General features: G+C 40.2%; 1 protein-coding gene across 1 annotated transcript; it reads right to left on the bottom strand.

The window, feature by feature from the left end:
• Positions 1-6: 6 nt before the first annotated feature.
• LOC138971410 (single-stranded DNA-binding protein, mitochondrial-like) lies at positions 7-14,283 on the bottom strand. The gene is made up of 6 exons (XM_070344134.1): positions 14,160-14,283; positions 12,892-12,991; positions 11,165-11,284; positions 5,380-5,467; positions 4,953-5,041; positions 7-1,169 (listed from the first exon to the last, which is right to left on the bottom strand). The coding sequence occupies exons 1-6, from the start codon at positions 14,181-14,183 to the stop codon at positions 1,096-1,098; spliced, it is 495 nt and encodes a 164-aa protein (XP_070200235.1). The 5' UTR covers positions 14,184-14,283; the 3' UTR covers positions 7-1,095.
• Positions 14,284-15,408: the final 1,125 nt, after the last annotated feature.

Raw genomic sequence — 15,408 nt, forward strand, 5'->3', positions numbered from 1 at the left:
ACTTCTTCATACAAACCGGTCCACCCCCATATATCCTCAAAATCTCCTTCAAAATGCAGTTCTCCCCCAAAAACTTCATCTCTTTCAAAACCCACTTCTTTGGCTTTCAGTTCACAGTGCTTAGGGACTAAGCAAACACAAATAACAATGACAAATTTAATTTTCCACCTGCTTTCCACAATCAAGCCATATGGCATGAGCGTGTGTGGTGCATGAAACACATACTGCACTTGTGCATAAGTAAAACACTTGATTCATTTTCAAGAAAAAGTACGGGCCAGATTTAGGAAAAGGGGGAGGGGGAAAAACAGCATATGAAACACAGATGGAGATGTAAAAACACAATCAACTACTGTACGTGATTGTGTACATTTGAAACACAATTACACCCAATAACGCACATGTACATGCACAAAACTTGTGTAAGGATGTACATATCAAACATTCAAGCAACACACCCACACACCCTAACCAACACACACACACACCCTAACCAACACACACACACACCCTAACCAACACACACACACACCCTAACCAACACACACCCTAACCAACACACCCACACACCCTAACCAACACACCCACACACCCTAACCAACACACACACACACCCTAACCAACACACACACACAAATGCAAACTATAATGCACATACACCCTACACTACATGGTACCTGTTTTAAGACCTCTTAAAATCTGGAAAACTTGGGTCTTAAAAGAGAGTAAGTCTTAAGATGAAGGTAAATTTAGTGAAAATTCATAGTAAACATCTAAGAAAATGTGGTTGCTTTGTATAGGGAGTCTTACAATGGAGAGTCTTTAAACAGAGGTTCCACTGTACCATAATACATGTATTTTGAAACTTGGAAACCATCAGGCACACAACACTCCGGCTCTTCTGCAGCAAAACTTCCATGAGAAAATGTCGGTGAGAAAATGTCAGTGAGAAAATGTGTGATGCATTTCGCTCTAATAGTCTATGTGTTTGCCCTTCAGACCAACAACAAATGTCATCTGCATGTCACCTGACTGGTACTGCATGCCACACATAGCTGGTCAGAGACCTTTCCTCCAAACTGCAGCTGACATCATCTAAAACCCTCTGCTGACAGTCTCCGTTCCTTCTTCTTCACCCAGGTAGCGTTTAGTAAGGTTGACAAGATCATCTGAAAAAGAAAAGAAAGAAAGAAAGTAATCATCTACAGTCAAACGGTCATACACGTAAAAACCCACTCGTGGAAAAACATGAGTGAACGTGGGAGTTTCATCCCATGAACGAAAAAAGAAGAAGAAGACGGAGAAGAAGAAGAAGGTCTCATCAAACCTGTCTAAATAACGAACACCCAAGGGACCGACAAAAAGTGCAAGACAGGTGGCCACTATGGAAAGGTAAATCATACATGTATATATATATATCCCATGACCTCCCTTCTTTGTCTCTGTTACTTCAGTATGGGTATATATGTTGTATTTTTATAGCTCAATAAATACATCATGGACTCCAAAAAATATATGATAGTGCAGATTCCGATTTGGGCAAAGGACTACTTTCCTCCCGACCTTTGACCTCGCGCCGAACAATGTGACACATTTGTATGAAGTTCTAAAATCGTATTGCACGGCTCAGAAAACCATATCAGTTGCACGCAAAAATGAATCTCAGATCTGATCTGATGTATGAGATGCAATAAGCAAAAGTTTCTTTCATTATGAAAGCAATGCAGGTCGAAAAAAACGAACATTCAACTTACAAGATAACCAGATGCTAGCGAACCAAAACAAAAACACGAGTACCCTCCCCTTGCATCGTTAGCAGACGACTTTTGAGAATCTGTCGGTAGTGTGTTTTGGTGTGCGCCTTCAGCTATCAAACATCGGCTGTTTCACGTGTTTTCCGAGCAAGTCTACTCTTTTGCCTGGCTCTGCAGTAAGTCCACATATTTTTCCGTAATCCAGTCATATTCCTTCAAAATGCAATCAATCGGCGGTGACAGACGTGTCGGTCGCGTTTTCCTCACCCATACCAGTTTAAGTTCATCCATGCAAACACACTCGCAAAACAGTTTATCACGTAGATACATTTCAAATAGGGAGCAAATGGTTAAATCTAAACCTACATATTTGTTCCCTAAAATTTGCTTCTCTGTCAATAAGCTTAATTACACACGTTCGAGAAAAACAACGTGGAATCGATTCTGAACCGAGTAAGCCAAATGGGTCCCAAACCCGTTTCGCCCGTTCTGCCGACCTGAAACGCAAAACAAAAGAATTGTGCGCTTCAACTAAATTAATTTCTATTCGACTTCATTACTTTCTTGCAACTTATGAACCTTTACTTAAAGCTTTTAAATGGTCTGAAAGTAGTGTTACCGCGTACTTATCGATGCACTCATTCGTTTTATTTTTTCAGCGACGGTCACTTAGTTCAAGGTTGCAAAAGGGCTAAGTCTCGCTGGCAACAGTTTTACCCTGCACAGATCGCAACAGTGCCGCTAGTAGTCTACACTTTGTGTTTGATGGTAGAATGGGATATACAGATTACAACACTCGTGGTTTTTTATATGGCTTGTATTTCAGTCAAGACCCAGCGGGAATATCAATCGAGAGCCACTCGCCAGAGGCTCGTGTCTCCCGATGATATTCATCCGCTGGGTCTTGACTGAAATACAAGCCATATAAAAAACCACTCGTGTTGTAACCTATACATATATATATATATATATTTATACAGTGGATCCCCCCTTTTAAGACTTAAAAAAATCAGACAAAATCAGGCCTTAACAAATCGCGTAAGGCGAAATAACATTTAGTCAAGCTGTCGAACTTACTGAATGAAACGGAACGCACTGCTTTTTTCACCAAGACCGCATACTCGTAGTTTCGTCAGTCCACTGCTCGTGGCAAAGGCAGTGAAATCAACAAGCCAGAATTGTGCGGAAATGGTTGCGCTGAGCAGGATAACACGCTTTTCTGCATCTCTATTCTTTTGAGCTTACTGAGTTTGTTTTTAATCCAAACATATCATATCTATATGTTTTTGGAATCAGGGATCGACAAGGAATTGTTTTTAAATCGATTTCAGAAAATTAATTTTATTCATAATTTTTATATTTTTAATTTTCAAAGCTTGTTTGTAATCCAAATATAACATATGTATATGTTTTTGGAATCAGAATATGACGAAGAATAAGATGAAATTGTTTTTGCATCGTTTAATAAAAAAATAATTTTAATTACAAGTTTCCGATTTTTAATGACCAAACTCATTCATTAGTTTTTAAGCCACCAAGCTGAAAAGCAATACCAAAGTCCGGCCTTCGTCGAAGATTGCTCTGCCAAAATTTCAATCAATTTGATGGAAAAATGAGGGTGTGACAGTGCCGCCTCAACTTTTACAAAAAGCCGGATATGACGTCATCAAAGGTATTTATCGAAAAAAGGAAAAAAACTTCCGGGGATATCATTCCCAGGAACTCTCATGTCAAATTTCATAAAGATCGGTCCAGTAGTTTAGTCTGAAACCCTCTACACGCACACACAGACAGACAGACACACACACACACACACCACGACCCTCGTTTCGATTCCCCCTCTATGTTAAAACATTTAGTCAAAACTTGACTAAATGTAAAAAGGAGGGCGTCTTAAAATGGGGGTAAATTGACAGAGTTTATGAACAGAAAGTCTATAAGAAAACAGGGTCTGAAAAGGGAGGCAGTCCTACATTTGGGGGTCTTAAATGAGGGATTCCACTGTAGAAGAAAAGAGTTGTCATTGTGGGTAGGTAGTCAGTCGCAAGAGCTTCAATGTTTGTTTAATTGTTTGTTTGCTTAACGCCCGTCCGACCACGAAGGGCCATATCAGGGCGGTGCTGCTTTGACATATAACGTGCGCCACACACAAGACAGAAGTCGTAGCACAGGCTTCGTGTCTCACCCAGTCACATTATTCTGACACCGGACCAACCAGTCCAAGCACTAACCCCATAATGCCAGACGTCAGGCGGAGCAGCCACTAGATTGCCAATTTTAAAGTCTTAGGTATGACCCGGCCGAGGTTTGTCGCAAGAGCAGGTTCGACTGTACTTATAACTTGAATATAACCCAGAAGGCAACAACTTAATAATGACAGTCAATGTCAACTTGTTTCACCGTTTTCTTCTCTCTGACTCCAAAAATCTTTTCAATCAAACTGTCAAAAGCAAATCCAGCACCACAGTAGGTCACAGGAAACACATGGTGAAGACTTTGAGTGGCATCAAGTGATGAAAGGAACAGCAAATACTGACTCCACACCGACTCAGTGATTAAGCCAAAAAAAAAAAAAGGTCTGTTTACGGTAACATAGGCCAAAAAAATAGGGTCGGTAGGTCGGGATTTTTATTTTTTTTTATTTTTATTTTTTTCCCCCCAAAAACCATATTTTTACGTTATTTTGCAAAAAAAAACAAGATTTTTTTTCTTTTTTATTTTTTAATTTTTTTTTTCCCCCCCAAATGCCAAAAAAAAGTCTAGGGTCGCGCGAAAAAATAGGGTCGGTCGGGTTACCGTAAACAGACCTATTTTTTTTTTTGGCCTTAGTGATTTTGACACACGTACGATACAGGATTTGAAACGTCTGGTATTTGTTAATACATGTACCGTACTGTAATAATGAATTCAAATTTTCATTAATTTTTACCTCCCCATTTCTAACCCTCTTTTTCGGTATTCTTGTTCACACCTCATTAAGTTTGTTCTCTCCATCATTATTTCTTCCCCGCAATAAAAAACCCATAGCCGTTTATGAAGAACTTTTCTCACAAATGCACACTGTTAAAGTAAATCATATGCTGCAGAATTTGGACCTACTATCCAAGAAAATCAGAATCAGTACCATTGTAGTTCTTGAAGAATTTTTTTTCCACAAATGCACATCATTGTTCAGAGAAAATCACATGCTGAACTTACTTGCCAAGATGGTCGTGGCCCTGACCAGATTCTCCTGCGCATCAGTGTACTCATCATAACGGATCACCCCAGTCACAAAAACACGATCTCTGTGGGAAAAAAAGATACAGAATGTGAAAACTTCAAATACTTCTCATGTCACCGGTCAAAACACACACACACACACACACACACACACACTGTCTGTCTGTGTGTGTGTATGTCTGCCTGTCTGTGTGTGTGTGTGTCCGTCAATCTGTCTGTCTGTCTGTCTGCCTGTCACTCTGAATCAAATGATTAAGAAACTCAGTGAATAAACAACAACATATATATATAAGTTGAGCTAAATTATCAACAACACCTGTCACAAACTTATACAGCTGAAAAAAGACACAGACCTTATCACAGGAGTTTAAACTTCAAACAGTAAAAATCCATCAGTACCTACCCCTTTCTCAAATGGGCAGCCACCTTTTCCCTAAGACCGGGCTTGAAGACACTGATACGGTGCCAGTCCACTCTGGCAGTGGTGCTTCCTGGAACGTATATAAACACACTTGAAAGTCAAGCATACTCCAGACATAAAGCTGTGGAAGTGACAGCAAATACAGTGGAACCCCCCCTCTCAAGACCTCCCAATTTAAGACGTCCTCCATTTTAAGACCCGGTTTCGGGCGGGGATATAGCTCAGTCGGCCGCTGTCAGCGTGAGTTCGTCCCCACGTTCGGCGAGAGATTTATTTCTCAGAGTCAACTTTGTGTGCAGACTCTCCTCGGTGTCCGGACACCCCCGTGTGTACACGCAAGCACAAGACCAAGTGCGCACGAAAAAGATTCTGTAATCCATGTCAGAGTTCGGTGGGTTATAGAAACACGAAAATACCCAGCATGCTTCCTCCGAAAGCGGCGTATGGCTGCCTAAATGGCGGGGTAAAAATGGTCATACACGTAAAAGCCGTGGGAGTTTCAGCCCATGAACGAACAAACAAACAAACAGCAAATACAGTGGAGTCCCCCATTTTAAGACCTCCCAATTTAAGACGTCCTCCATTTTAAGACCCGGTTTCCTTAGACTTTCTGTTCATAACCTCTGTAAAGTGACCCCCATTTTAAGACTCCCTCCTTTTTCAGACCTGATTTTCTCGGATTTTTTTAGGTCTTAAAGGGGACAGACGGGTGACAATTTTGAGATTCATTCAGCATGACGACAAAGTCAAACCTCACACTGAGCTAAATCTGAATATTAAAATCATTGTTAAGTAGTTGTTGTTTTTTATTTTTTTTAAATGGAACAGATCTGTACTACTACATGAAACCTGAATAGAGTAAAAATTATAAAAATTAAATAAAAACATTTAAACAACAAAAACACTACATAATTTCAGACCTCTAAAAACTGATGAAATCAAGACAAGGCATTTCAAAAGTGAGGTAAATTTAAAGATGTTGTGGCCAGAAATGATAAAACACTAGGGTTTTAAAAGGCAGGGTGGGGTGTGTTTGCCTTGTATTGTGAGTGAAGATTTTCTAGATCCTGCTCATTTTCCCAAACTCATCTAATGTACATAATAGGTAGAAGGCAAATATTTTATGTTCCATAGAAACTAATCGACCATTTTGACAAAGAAAAGAATGCAGAAACGATTACCGTGTTTGAAGTTCTTTTTTTACCAAAGTGAATATAACAACCTGAAATGAGATTCTCATTGTGCATTGAATTCCTTTTTCTAAATACAAAACCGTGGTTACTCAGCACACCCTGTTTATTCAGGTTGTTCGCTTTTTCCCCAACCACTTCAAATGAAGAAAAACATCCATCGGTAACTTGCACATCATATTAGCATGCAGCAGGAATATACATGTACTGAGCCTAAACATAAAACACTCTTAGCACTGACTTCTGCAAAACACTCCAAAGTTATTGAAAACTATTTGTGCATTCATTTATTCAAATGCAAATGCAAGGGGTAAAGTATGCTCAAAGACTTTCTGCTACAAGTAACACTCAAATTAACTTATGTTACAAACAGAAATAATCCCATGGATGTTAATATTTATTTGCCAGAAAAAGAAAAGAAAAACCTGTTTCGGTACACTGTTAACTTCAATTCAGTATTTTAGTTCAACCTACCAAAGCGTTTCATTAAAAGGAAAACCTACAGCTATCTCTGAACACACTCATCATTGTCAAATGTGCTTTTTCTGCACTCATAAAGAGCTCAGGTTGCATAAATTATGTAAATGATAAGCATGGAGTGTTTTAATTAGTTTTCTTCTGTAAATAAAGCTACAGTATAAGACTCAACAAAGCAGGTACAGTATTAAGACTCCTACCGGCCCCCCCCCCCCCCCCCCCCTTCCTTCCCTATTTTTCTCTCACACACACACATACACAGTGACACACACACAGTGACACACGCACACACACACACACACACACACACACACACACACACACTCTCTCTTGATGGCAAAAAAAGATTTTTGTACAACCACAAAACTAGGACAGCTAGCTGAAGACTAATCTACACTGATGCTTGTGTACACTGGGACAGAAGTGTGTGCACACACTGAATCACTTTCATACTGTCTTCTTTGGGTCTGAATGAAGAATTCATGCGAGGATATGAATGAGAACTACAGATCCTTGCACAGTAAAAATTCAATGGTGCAAAGGAAAGTTCTTTCTGGAGTAGATAAACACCGGCACTGTGATGGCAAATGTAGGTCATATTTCCACACTATCATAGTAGTGTGCAAACAAGAGGTTGCTTTTTGTGTAAACGAAATAGAAATTGTTGGAGGGTATGCAAACAAGAGACAAACTTTTTATAAGGCCAAAAAAAAAAAGAGGTCTGTTTACGGTAACATAGGCCAAAAAAATAGGGTCGGTAGGTCGGGATGTGTTTTTTTGTTTTTTTTTCCAAAAAAACATATTTTTACGTTATTTTGCAAAAAAAACCATAAGATTTTTTTTCTTTTTCCCCCCAAATGCCAAAAAAAAGTCTAGGGTCGCGCAAAAAAAATAGGGTCGGTCGGGTTACCGTAAACAGACCTATTTTTTTGGGGGGCCTAATAGTCGGGATAGGAGTTGGAGAATATTCTTCCATTTAAAAAATTGGCTGTGATAGTATAATGTCACAGACACAAGAGAGTCCATTCTCTTCTTCTTCTTCTTCTTCTTGGCGTTCGCAGAGATCCATTCTCTTAACATTCAGTAACAGCTTTTGATCTTTGTATTTAACCATAGATTTTTGTGTGGGGAAAAAAAACGACAACTGTTAAGACTTAAGGTGAAGAATTTCAAACATATTCGCAGGGTTAATTAAAAAATGTATAAAGAGAAATTGTGAAAATACCATTGACATTGTTCAATTCATAGCTAGATACTCTTTGAGGTGCCAGGAGGTTGGTTCCTCACAGCACTCACCTAATCTTGCTGCATGCACATGTTGTATGTATTTAGATCGCTTGCGTTTCTTTGCTTCTAAAATGTTGAAATACCAGTAAAGAAATTGTCAACTGGTCAGTTGTACAATAATTCTTGCATTTGACAATTTTAAAGGCATATGTACTCGATGACTATACACGCTAATTGCTTTACCAACAGCTGGAGACATGCTAAATTAAGTTCCCTGCAAAATATTGTGGTCTAGGACCCCTTCAATGTTGAGATATGTTAATTTTCATTTTGATCTGGATCAACCTATTTATAGATTTGGCAACACATGTAACGTTGATGCAAGGGAGCTAACACCGCGGCTTTGTTGACATCCTCACTTTTTCAGAGGCTAGAACAAGCTGTAATGCATGTATTATGGTCCGCGCATGGTGACATATCGTCATTATATGGTCTTATGGTGCGTTTGACATCGATTATGGGCAAACTACACTTTGTAAACACGGGAGCGCGTACATATGCCTTTAAGTTTTCAATTAAAAATAAAGTTACCACTTGGTCCTTTTAACGCACTTTAAACAATTGGTATTACCGAGTGACCATTTTTTGGTTCAATGTGGGTTGGTGTTGATTTTTTTGCCTTTTGGTAAATACTCATTAACAAAACATCTAGCGCGATCACTAATCTTCTGATAAGCCCTCTTCTCTACCCATTCACTCCATTAGTCTGAATATATAAACACACACAGACAAACAATAAACACACACATAACAAACACTGTTCTTCTGATCTCCTTATCTTTCTTTCTTTATTTGGTGTTTAACGTCGTTTTCAACCACGAAGGTTATATCGCGACGGGGAAAGGGGAGAGATGGGATAGAGCCACTTGTCAATTGTTTCTTGTTCACAAAAGCACTACCGTACTTTCCGGGTGACAAGGCGCTTTTTAACAAAAATTGTAATCCAGTCACCCATTGGGCGCAGGGGGCCGCAGGGGGCCGATAGGGCGCACCAAAATTGAAAAAGTATACCGGTAACAAACGGTCAAAGAATGAAAATAAGCCGCACATCAAAGGAAGACTACAGAGTGGAAATGACCCAGTTTTTGCCATGAGAGGTAGTTCCCCTGTCATATCTGAGAGAGGAAACACTTCCTGCACCGGGGTCAGTGACCGGTCAGTGACCGAGTTTAACAGAGTGGAAATATGTGTGCTCTGTGTGTGCGGGGAGATCAAAGGCAGGTCCATTGTGATAGCTGGGTGGCTTGAGAGCTCAGGAAACTTGGCCAGGGCAGTACCTAGTAGCTGAAACATGCATTATCACAAGTTGTTTGACTGGTACTCAGGCGGTCTCTTTGATTTTTTTCGTATTTCATACACGGATTAGGCGCTTCGTTATACAAGACGCAGGGGTCGAACTCGAGGAAAAAAGTCGCGCCTTATGACCCGGAAAGTACGGTAATCAAAAATTTGCTCCAGGGGCTTGCAACGTAGTACAATATATTACCTTACTGGGAGAATGCAAGTTTCCAGTACAAAGGACTTAACATTTCTTACATACTGCTTGACTAAAATCTTTACAAACATTGACTATATTCTATACAAGAAACATTTAACAAGGGTAAAAGGAGAAACAGAATCCGTTAGTCGCCTCTTACGACATGCTGGGGAGCATCGGGTAAATTCTTCCCCCTAACCCGCGGGGGGTATCTCCTTATCCCTGCATCATTAACACAATACAGTGAAACCAACCCCCTCTTCAAGACCTCTAAAAAACCCTTAGAAAATTAGGTTTTAAAAAGAAACCATCAGTCTTAAAATAGAGGTCAACCTAAAAAGGTCAAGAATAGAAAATCTGAGAAAAAAAGGTATAACAAGTCGCGTAAGGCGAAATCACTACATTTAGTCAAGCTGTGGAACTCACAGAATGAAATTGAACGTAGTCCGCCGCTAGTGCAAAAGGCAGTGAAAGTGACGAGCCTGTTTGGCACGGTAGCGGTTGCGCTGTGCTTCATAGCACGCTTTACTGTACCTCTCTTCGTTTTAACTTTCTGAGCATGTTTTTAATCCAAACATATCATATCTATATGTTTTTGGAATCAGGAACCGACAAGGAATAAGATGAAAGTGTTTTTAAATTGATTTCGAAAATTTAATTTTGATCATAATTTTAATTTTTTTTAATTTTCAGAGCTTGTTTTTAATCCAAATATAACATATCTATATGTTTTTGGAATCAGAAAATGATGAAGAATAAGATGAACGTAAATTTGGATCGTTTTATAAAATTTTTTTTTTTTTTACAATTTTCAGATTTTTAATGACCAAAGTCATTAATTAATTTTTAAGCCACCAAGCTGAAATGCAATACCGAAGTCCGGCCTTCGTCGAAGATTGCTTGGCCAAACTTTCAATCAATTTGATTGAAAAATGAGGGTGTGACAGTGCCGCCTCAACTTTTACAAAAAGCCGGATATGACATCATCAAAGACATTTATCGAAAAAATGAAAAAAACGTCCGGGGATATCATATCCAGGAACTCTCATGTCAAATTTCATAAAGATCGGTCCAGTAGTTTACTCTGAATCGCTCTACACACACACACACACACGCACACGCACACACACACACACACCATGACCCTCGTCTCGATTCCCCCTCTATGTTAAAACATTTAGTCAAAACTTGACTAAATGTAAAAAGGAGAGAAGTTTTAAATCAAAGGATGGTGGGGGGGGGGGGGTGGAGGGGGGAAGGGGGTGGAGAGAGAGAGAGGAAGGGTACAATTTTATATTGCGATAAGAAACATGACAGAAACAGGCGCAACACACACCATCAGCCTTGGTGAAGACACTGTTTGTGGCCATGGAGAACACACACACTGGGTGATCCTGGGACCCCCTCATCTCCGCGTCTCGCCCCAATCGTCCCAGGAGGTTCACCTGGTTCACACCTGAAGACACGTCAATTCAGATTCAGCACAAATACTGTGGAACCCTCTTTTAAGGCCCCCAATTTAAGACTTCCTCCTTTTCAAGACCTTGATTTTTCCCATCTTCTGTTCTTAACCGCTGTAAAAAAAAATTGAAAAAAGACATTAAAATCTTTGAGTCTTAAAATCTTTGCTAATTTACCCCTGTTTTAAGACTCCTTCCTTTTAAACACCGGATTTTTTTGTGGTTTTTTTTTGGTTTTAAAAGGGGGGTTCCACTGTACATGAAGACTTGCCAACCTTGTGAAACTACAAGTGTAGTCATTTACTTTTTTTTTTTTAATTTTCTGTGTAGCAAAAGGTGTTTTCGTGCAGCATTGTCTAATATTTATTCGCACATCCACATTTTGGCTATTTTGAGATTTAAAAAAAGTTTATTCAGAAAAAAAGAACAACACATCAATGGCCAATAGAGAGTGTCTGAAATGCCACTTTACAATGTGGACAATGTTTTATGTCACAAATTCCACCCCCCCCCCCCCCCACCTCAATCAAATGTACCTTTCCATAGTAACCACCTGTCTAGACAACCACTTTTGGTCAGTCCGTCGGTCAGTTGTTACACAAGGGGTCAAAGTCGACCAAAAATGGGTGTATTCCCTGCAGGTGCCCTTCCTGTAGGTGTTTTTCCTGTATAAGGTGAGTGCAGCCAGGTGCATTTCCTGTAGCGTTTCACCAATCTTGCTGAAAGTCATGTGATGCATAGTCACATCGGTAAGATTTGATGTCTCTCTATCCTTTTCTTTACTTTTCAAAGAAATTTGATTCAGAGTTACAATATTTATGAAAGCAATGAGAAAATCCATCAAATTCTCCTGTCAAACCATGGTGCTTTCCCTGTACACAGGATAAATGCCCGTTTAGGGAATGCACCCACTTTTGGTCGACTTAGACCCTTCTGCGTTATTGACAGGTTAAGTTCTATAGTACTGGAAAACAGCTAGGGGTCAGTCCTCATTCTAACCTATCATTTATAACTCTTGTCTATTTACTCCTGCTTTGTTTCTTTGTTTTCCTTTCTTTCTTTGTGTTATGTCGTAGTAGTAGTTGCAAGGACTGGAAAAAGTATTCCATAAGCCTTGAGGTTTTGTATGCATTTTGCAGGTAGGTCAATCATATTGATAGCATATGCTCAAAATTGCTTTTTCTCGATGTCAATTATCATAACACAAATACAGCGACTCTTATATTTTTGTATTTGTCAATCAGATTCTTAACAGAGTTAATGTTTGGTGACGTTTTACAACCGCCGTCTGTGTGTTCTACGAGGGTGCAACTCTGTTAGAAAAGCAATGTTTTGTAATGTTATTTTGACAAAATTCAATTTAGATCTTATCAGTGCAATATATTTCTTGTTGCACCAGTGGTACATTTCTTCAAAAATAATTCAACTTTGACATCATTGATACCATGAACAATATTAATTATTATATGTCTGTAGCAAGTCACCTCTTACTTAATCTTCTCAATTTAAAAGAGTCAGGAGATTGCATGACTGCACGCAGCCTGTCAATGACATATATATATATATGACTTTTTTTTTTTTAAATCTTCCATGAAGGACTTACACTTCTCATATTTGGCTGGTTCATTTGCATCATCATTGTTGGCCATAATGGCCATGGGACGTTTGCCGCTGGCTTGTAATTGCTGCACTGCACGCAGCCCCTGCAACATGAGTACCAGAATGAGAATCTTCACTCTTTTCCATACGCCGCTTTCGAAGGAAGCATGCTGGGTATTTTTGTGTTTCTATAACCCACCCAACTCTGACATGGATTACAGGATCTTTTTCGTGCGCACTTGGTCTTGTGCTTGCGTGTACACACGAAGGGGCATAAGCCACTAGCAGGTCTGCACATAAGTTGACCTGGGAGATCGAAAAAATCTCCACACTTAACCCACCAGGCGGCCGCGGCCGGGATTCGAACCAACAACCTTCCGATTAAGAGGCCGACATCTTACCACCCTGCCACAGCCCCCGTTACATTCTTACAGTTCATCGGAGTTCATTCTGTGACTCCAAAGGGATCTAAAATGACTTGTTATGATTACAAGTGCAGGTTCTACAAATTTGGAGGCTTAAATGCCTCTGAATTATGAGCTATGAATCTAACACACTAAAGTTCAAGATTACCTATATATATATATATAACTTAATAACACTCAGGGCCGGACTACCGGGGGGGGGGGGGGGAGGGGGTTATGGGGGTTGCGCCACACCCCCCCCCCCCCCCCCTGCCTATGTACCTCATTTTTTATTATTGTTTATTTTATGCCGTTTCATACAAGGAGCGACCCATCAGCTTCGCCCCCTGACCCCCACAATTAGGGGCTCTGCCCCTTGACCCCGCCAGGGGGAACATCCCCCTGGACCACCACTGGCAACCCCCCCTCCTCTTAGCCTAGTCCGGCCCTGACACTAACAGGCCTTGTCAGTAATTTCAGTCCCCATTATTTATGTGCTGGTCTCATTTAAACAGATGTACACGTACATGCCTCTCTGTCTCTCTCAGTCTCAGTCTCACACACACACTAAACACTGTCTGTCATGTCTCTCTCTCAGTATCTCTCTCCACGTATACAAATCAAAACGAAGATCCAAATATGCACGATCAGATAATAAAAGAATTAAATGAAAGCACCTCAATTAAGTTAAAGATATACATATACATGTATGTATGTTTGTTATTTTATACGATCCTGATTGTTGACCATGATGATGATGCACAAGCCATGAAGACAAAAACAGTACACGACATTAAACCTTAAAAACAAGCATTGAACTGAGAAGGCAGTCACATTCAAGCAGACACACAGACACAAAAATACCCACTGTTCTTGAAAAAAGTCGCAACATTGTTCACACTGACAGAGTAACGGCAAATGCCCTGATTGTATTCGCCTAATACTATCTCAGCTCGCTCCAATGACATTCGGCGCCATGCACACATTCACTTTCAAGGAGAGTGGTTTCCCTTCGTCTGAGATCCAAATTAGTGAAGGAAGGGACAAAACAACTGCTAAAGTTTGCCGTTTTTTCTTTACCCGAGTCTTTTCCCTTGGAAAAAAAAGGCCGTGGCTGGAGAACCGACGAGTCGGTTACGGGACCACCAGGCTCTAGAACCGGCAATGCCGAATCACCGAGTGACTCGTAAGATGCTTCGTTTTCGCGATGTCAGTTCGATCATCGAAATGCTTAGGAATAAAGAATAAAGTAAAGGAAAATTAAAAGGGGGGAGGGGGGAGTGGGGGGGAGGGGGGAGGGAGGGGGGAGGGGGGGAGGGGGTATAAAGTTAACGAGAAAATTTTGTACAGAAAAAATTAAAATGGACCGATAATGGCAAGGCTTGAACAGGCGACCTCATGATCTCTGGCGCATTTCACTACTGACTAAACTAGGCTGGTAAGCTGACTGATGGGTGAAAAATAGGAAAGACATATTGGGACGTTTGACTCCCTTTGCGCGCGGCCCACGAGTATCAGTGTAGTTTGCACATACTGTAATGTCATTAGTTAGCAACAATGTATCGAAGATTCTGTGGTTCGGCCGTTTTCTTGTGTCTTTAACCATTCAGGTTTTATGACGTTGTGTAATATGATACCCACACATGAATAGGTTACAGAACGCATAACAACTGCAGTAGGCTTGTTACGACACGCACTTGCTCCCATGGGGTCGCCTTCACGCGGCGGGAGTGTTCAGTTTCCACACGGAGCTACCCCACCCCTTTACTTCTCTTCTTTTGTCTTATTTCTGCCTTACCAGTCCTTTCACCTATATTTCCTTCCAAGAAAACTCTCCCTACTATTCCCTGCAGTTTTCCAATTCTTTTCTTGTTGTCTTATAAGTTTCTACCTGACTGGATCCATCACCTTTATTTCACTTACCAAAAGTCTTCTTTTCCACATCCTTATTTCTCTGCCCCCCGCATGTCGTAAGAGGCGACTAACGGATTCTGTTTCTCCTTTTACCCTTGTTGAGTGGTTCTTGTATAGAATATAGTCAATGTTTGTAAAAGATTTTAGTCAAGCAGTATGTAAGAAATGTTTAGTCCTTTGTACTGGAAACTTGCATTCTCCCA

The sequence above is a fragment of the Littorina saxatilis genome, linkage group LG7 (assembly GCF_037325665.1).
Source record: "Littorina saxatilis isolate snail1 linkage group LG7, US_GU_Lsax_2.0, whole genome shotgun sequence".
Classification (NCBI taxonomy): domain Eukaryota; kingdom Metazoa; phylum Mollusca; class Gastropoda; order Littorinimorpha; family Littorinidae; genus Littorina; species Littorina saxatilis.

Coding starts and splice junctions, on each gene's coding strand:
- LOC138971410 (XM_070344134.1), bottom strand. CDS start 14,183: ATGTTGCGACTTTTTTCAAGAACA. Junction 11,285..12,891: donor ACCAGCCAAATATGAGAAGT/GTAAGTCCTTCA, acceptor ACGTGTCTTCAG/GTGTGAACCAGGTGAACCTC. Junction 1,170..4,952: donor GGCCACGACCATCTTGGCAA/GTAAGTTCAGCA, acceptor TTTCTTTTTCAG/ATGATCTTGTCAACCTTACT.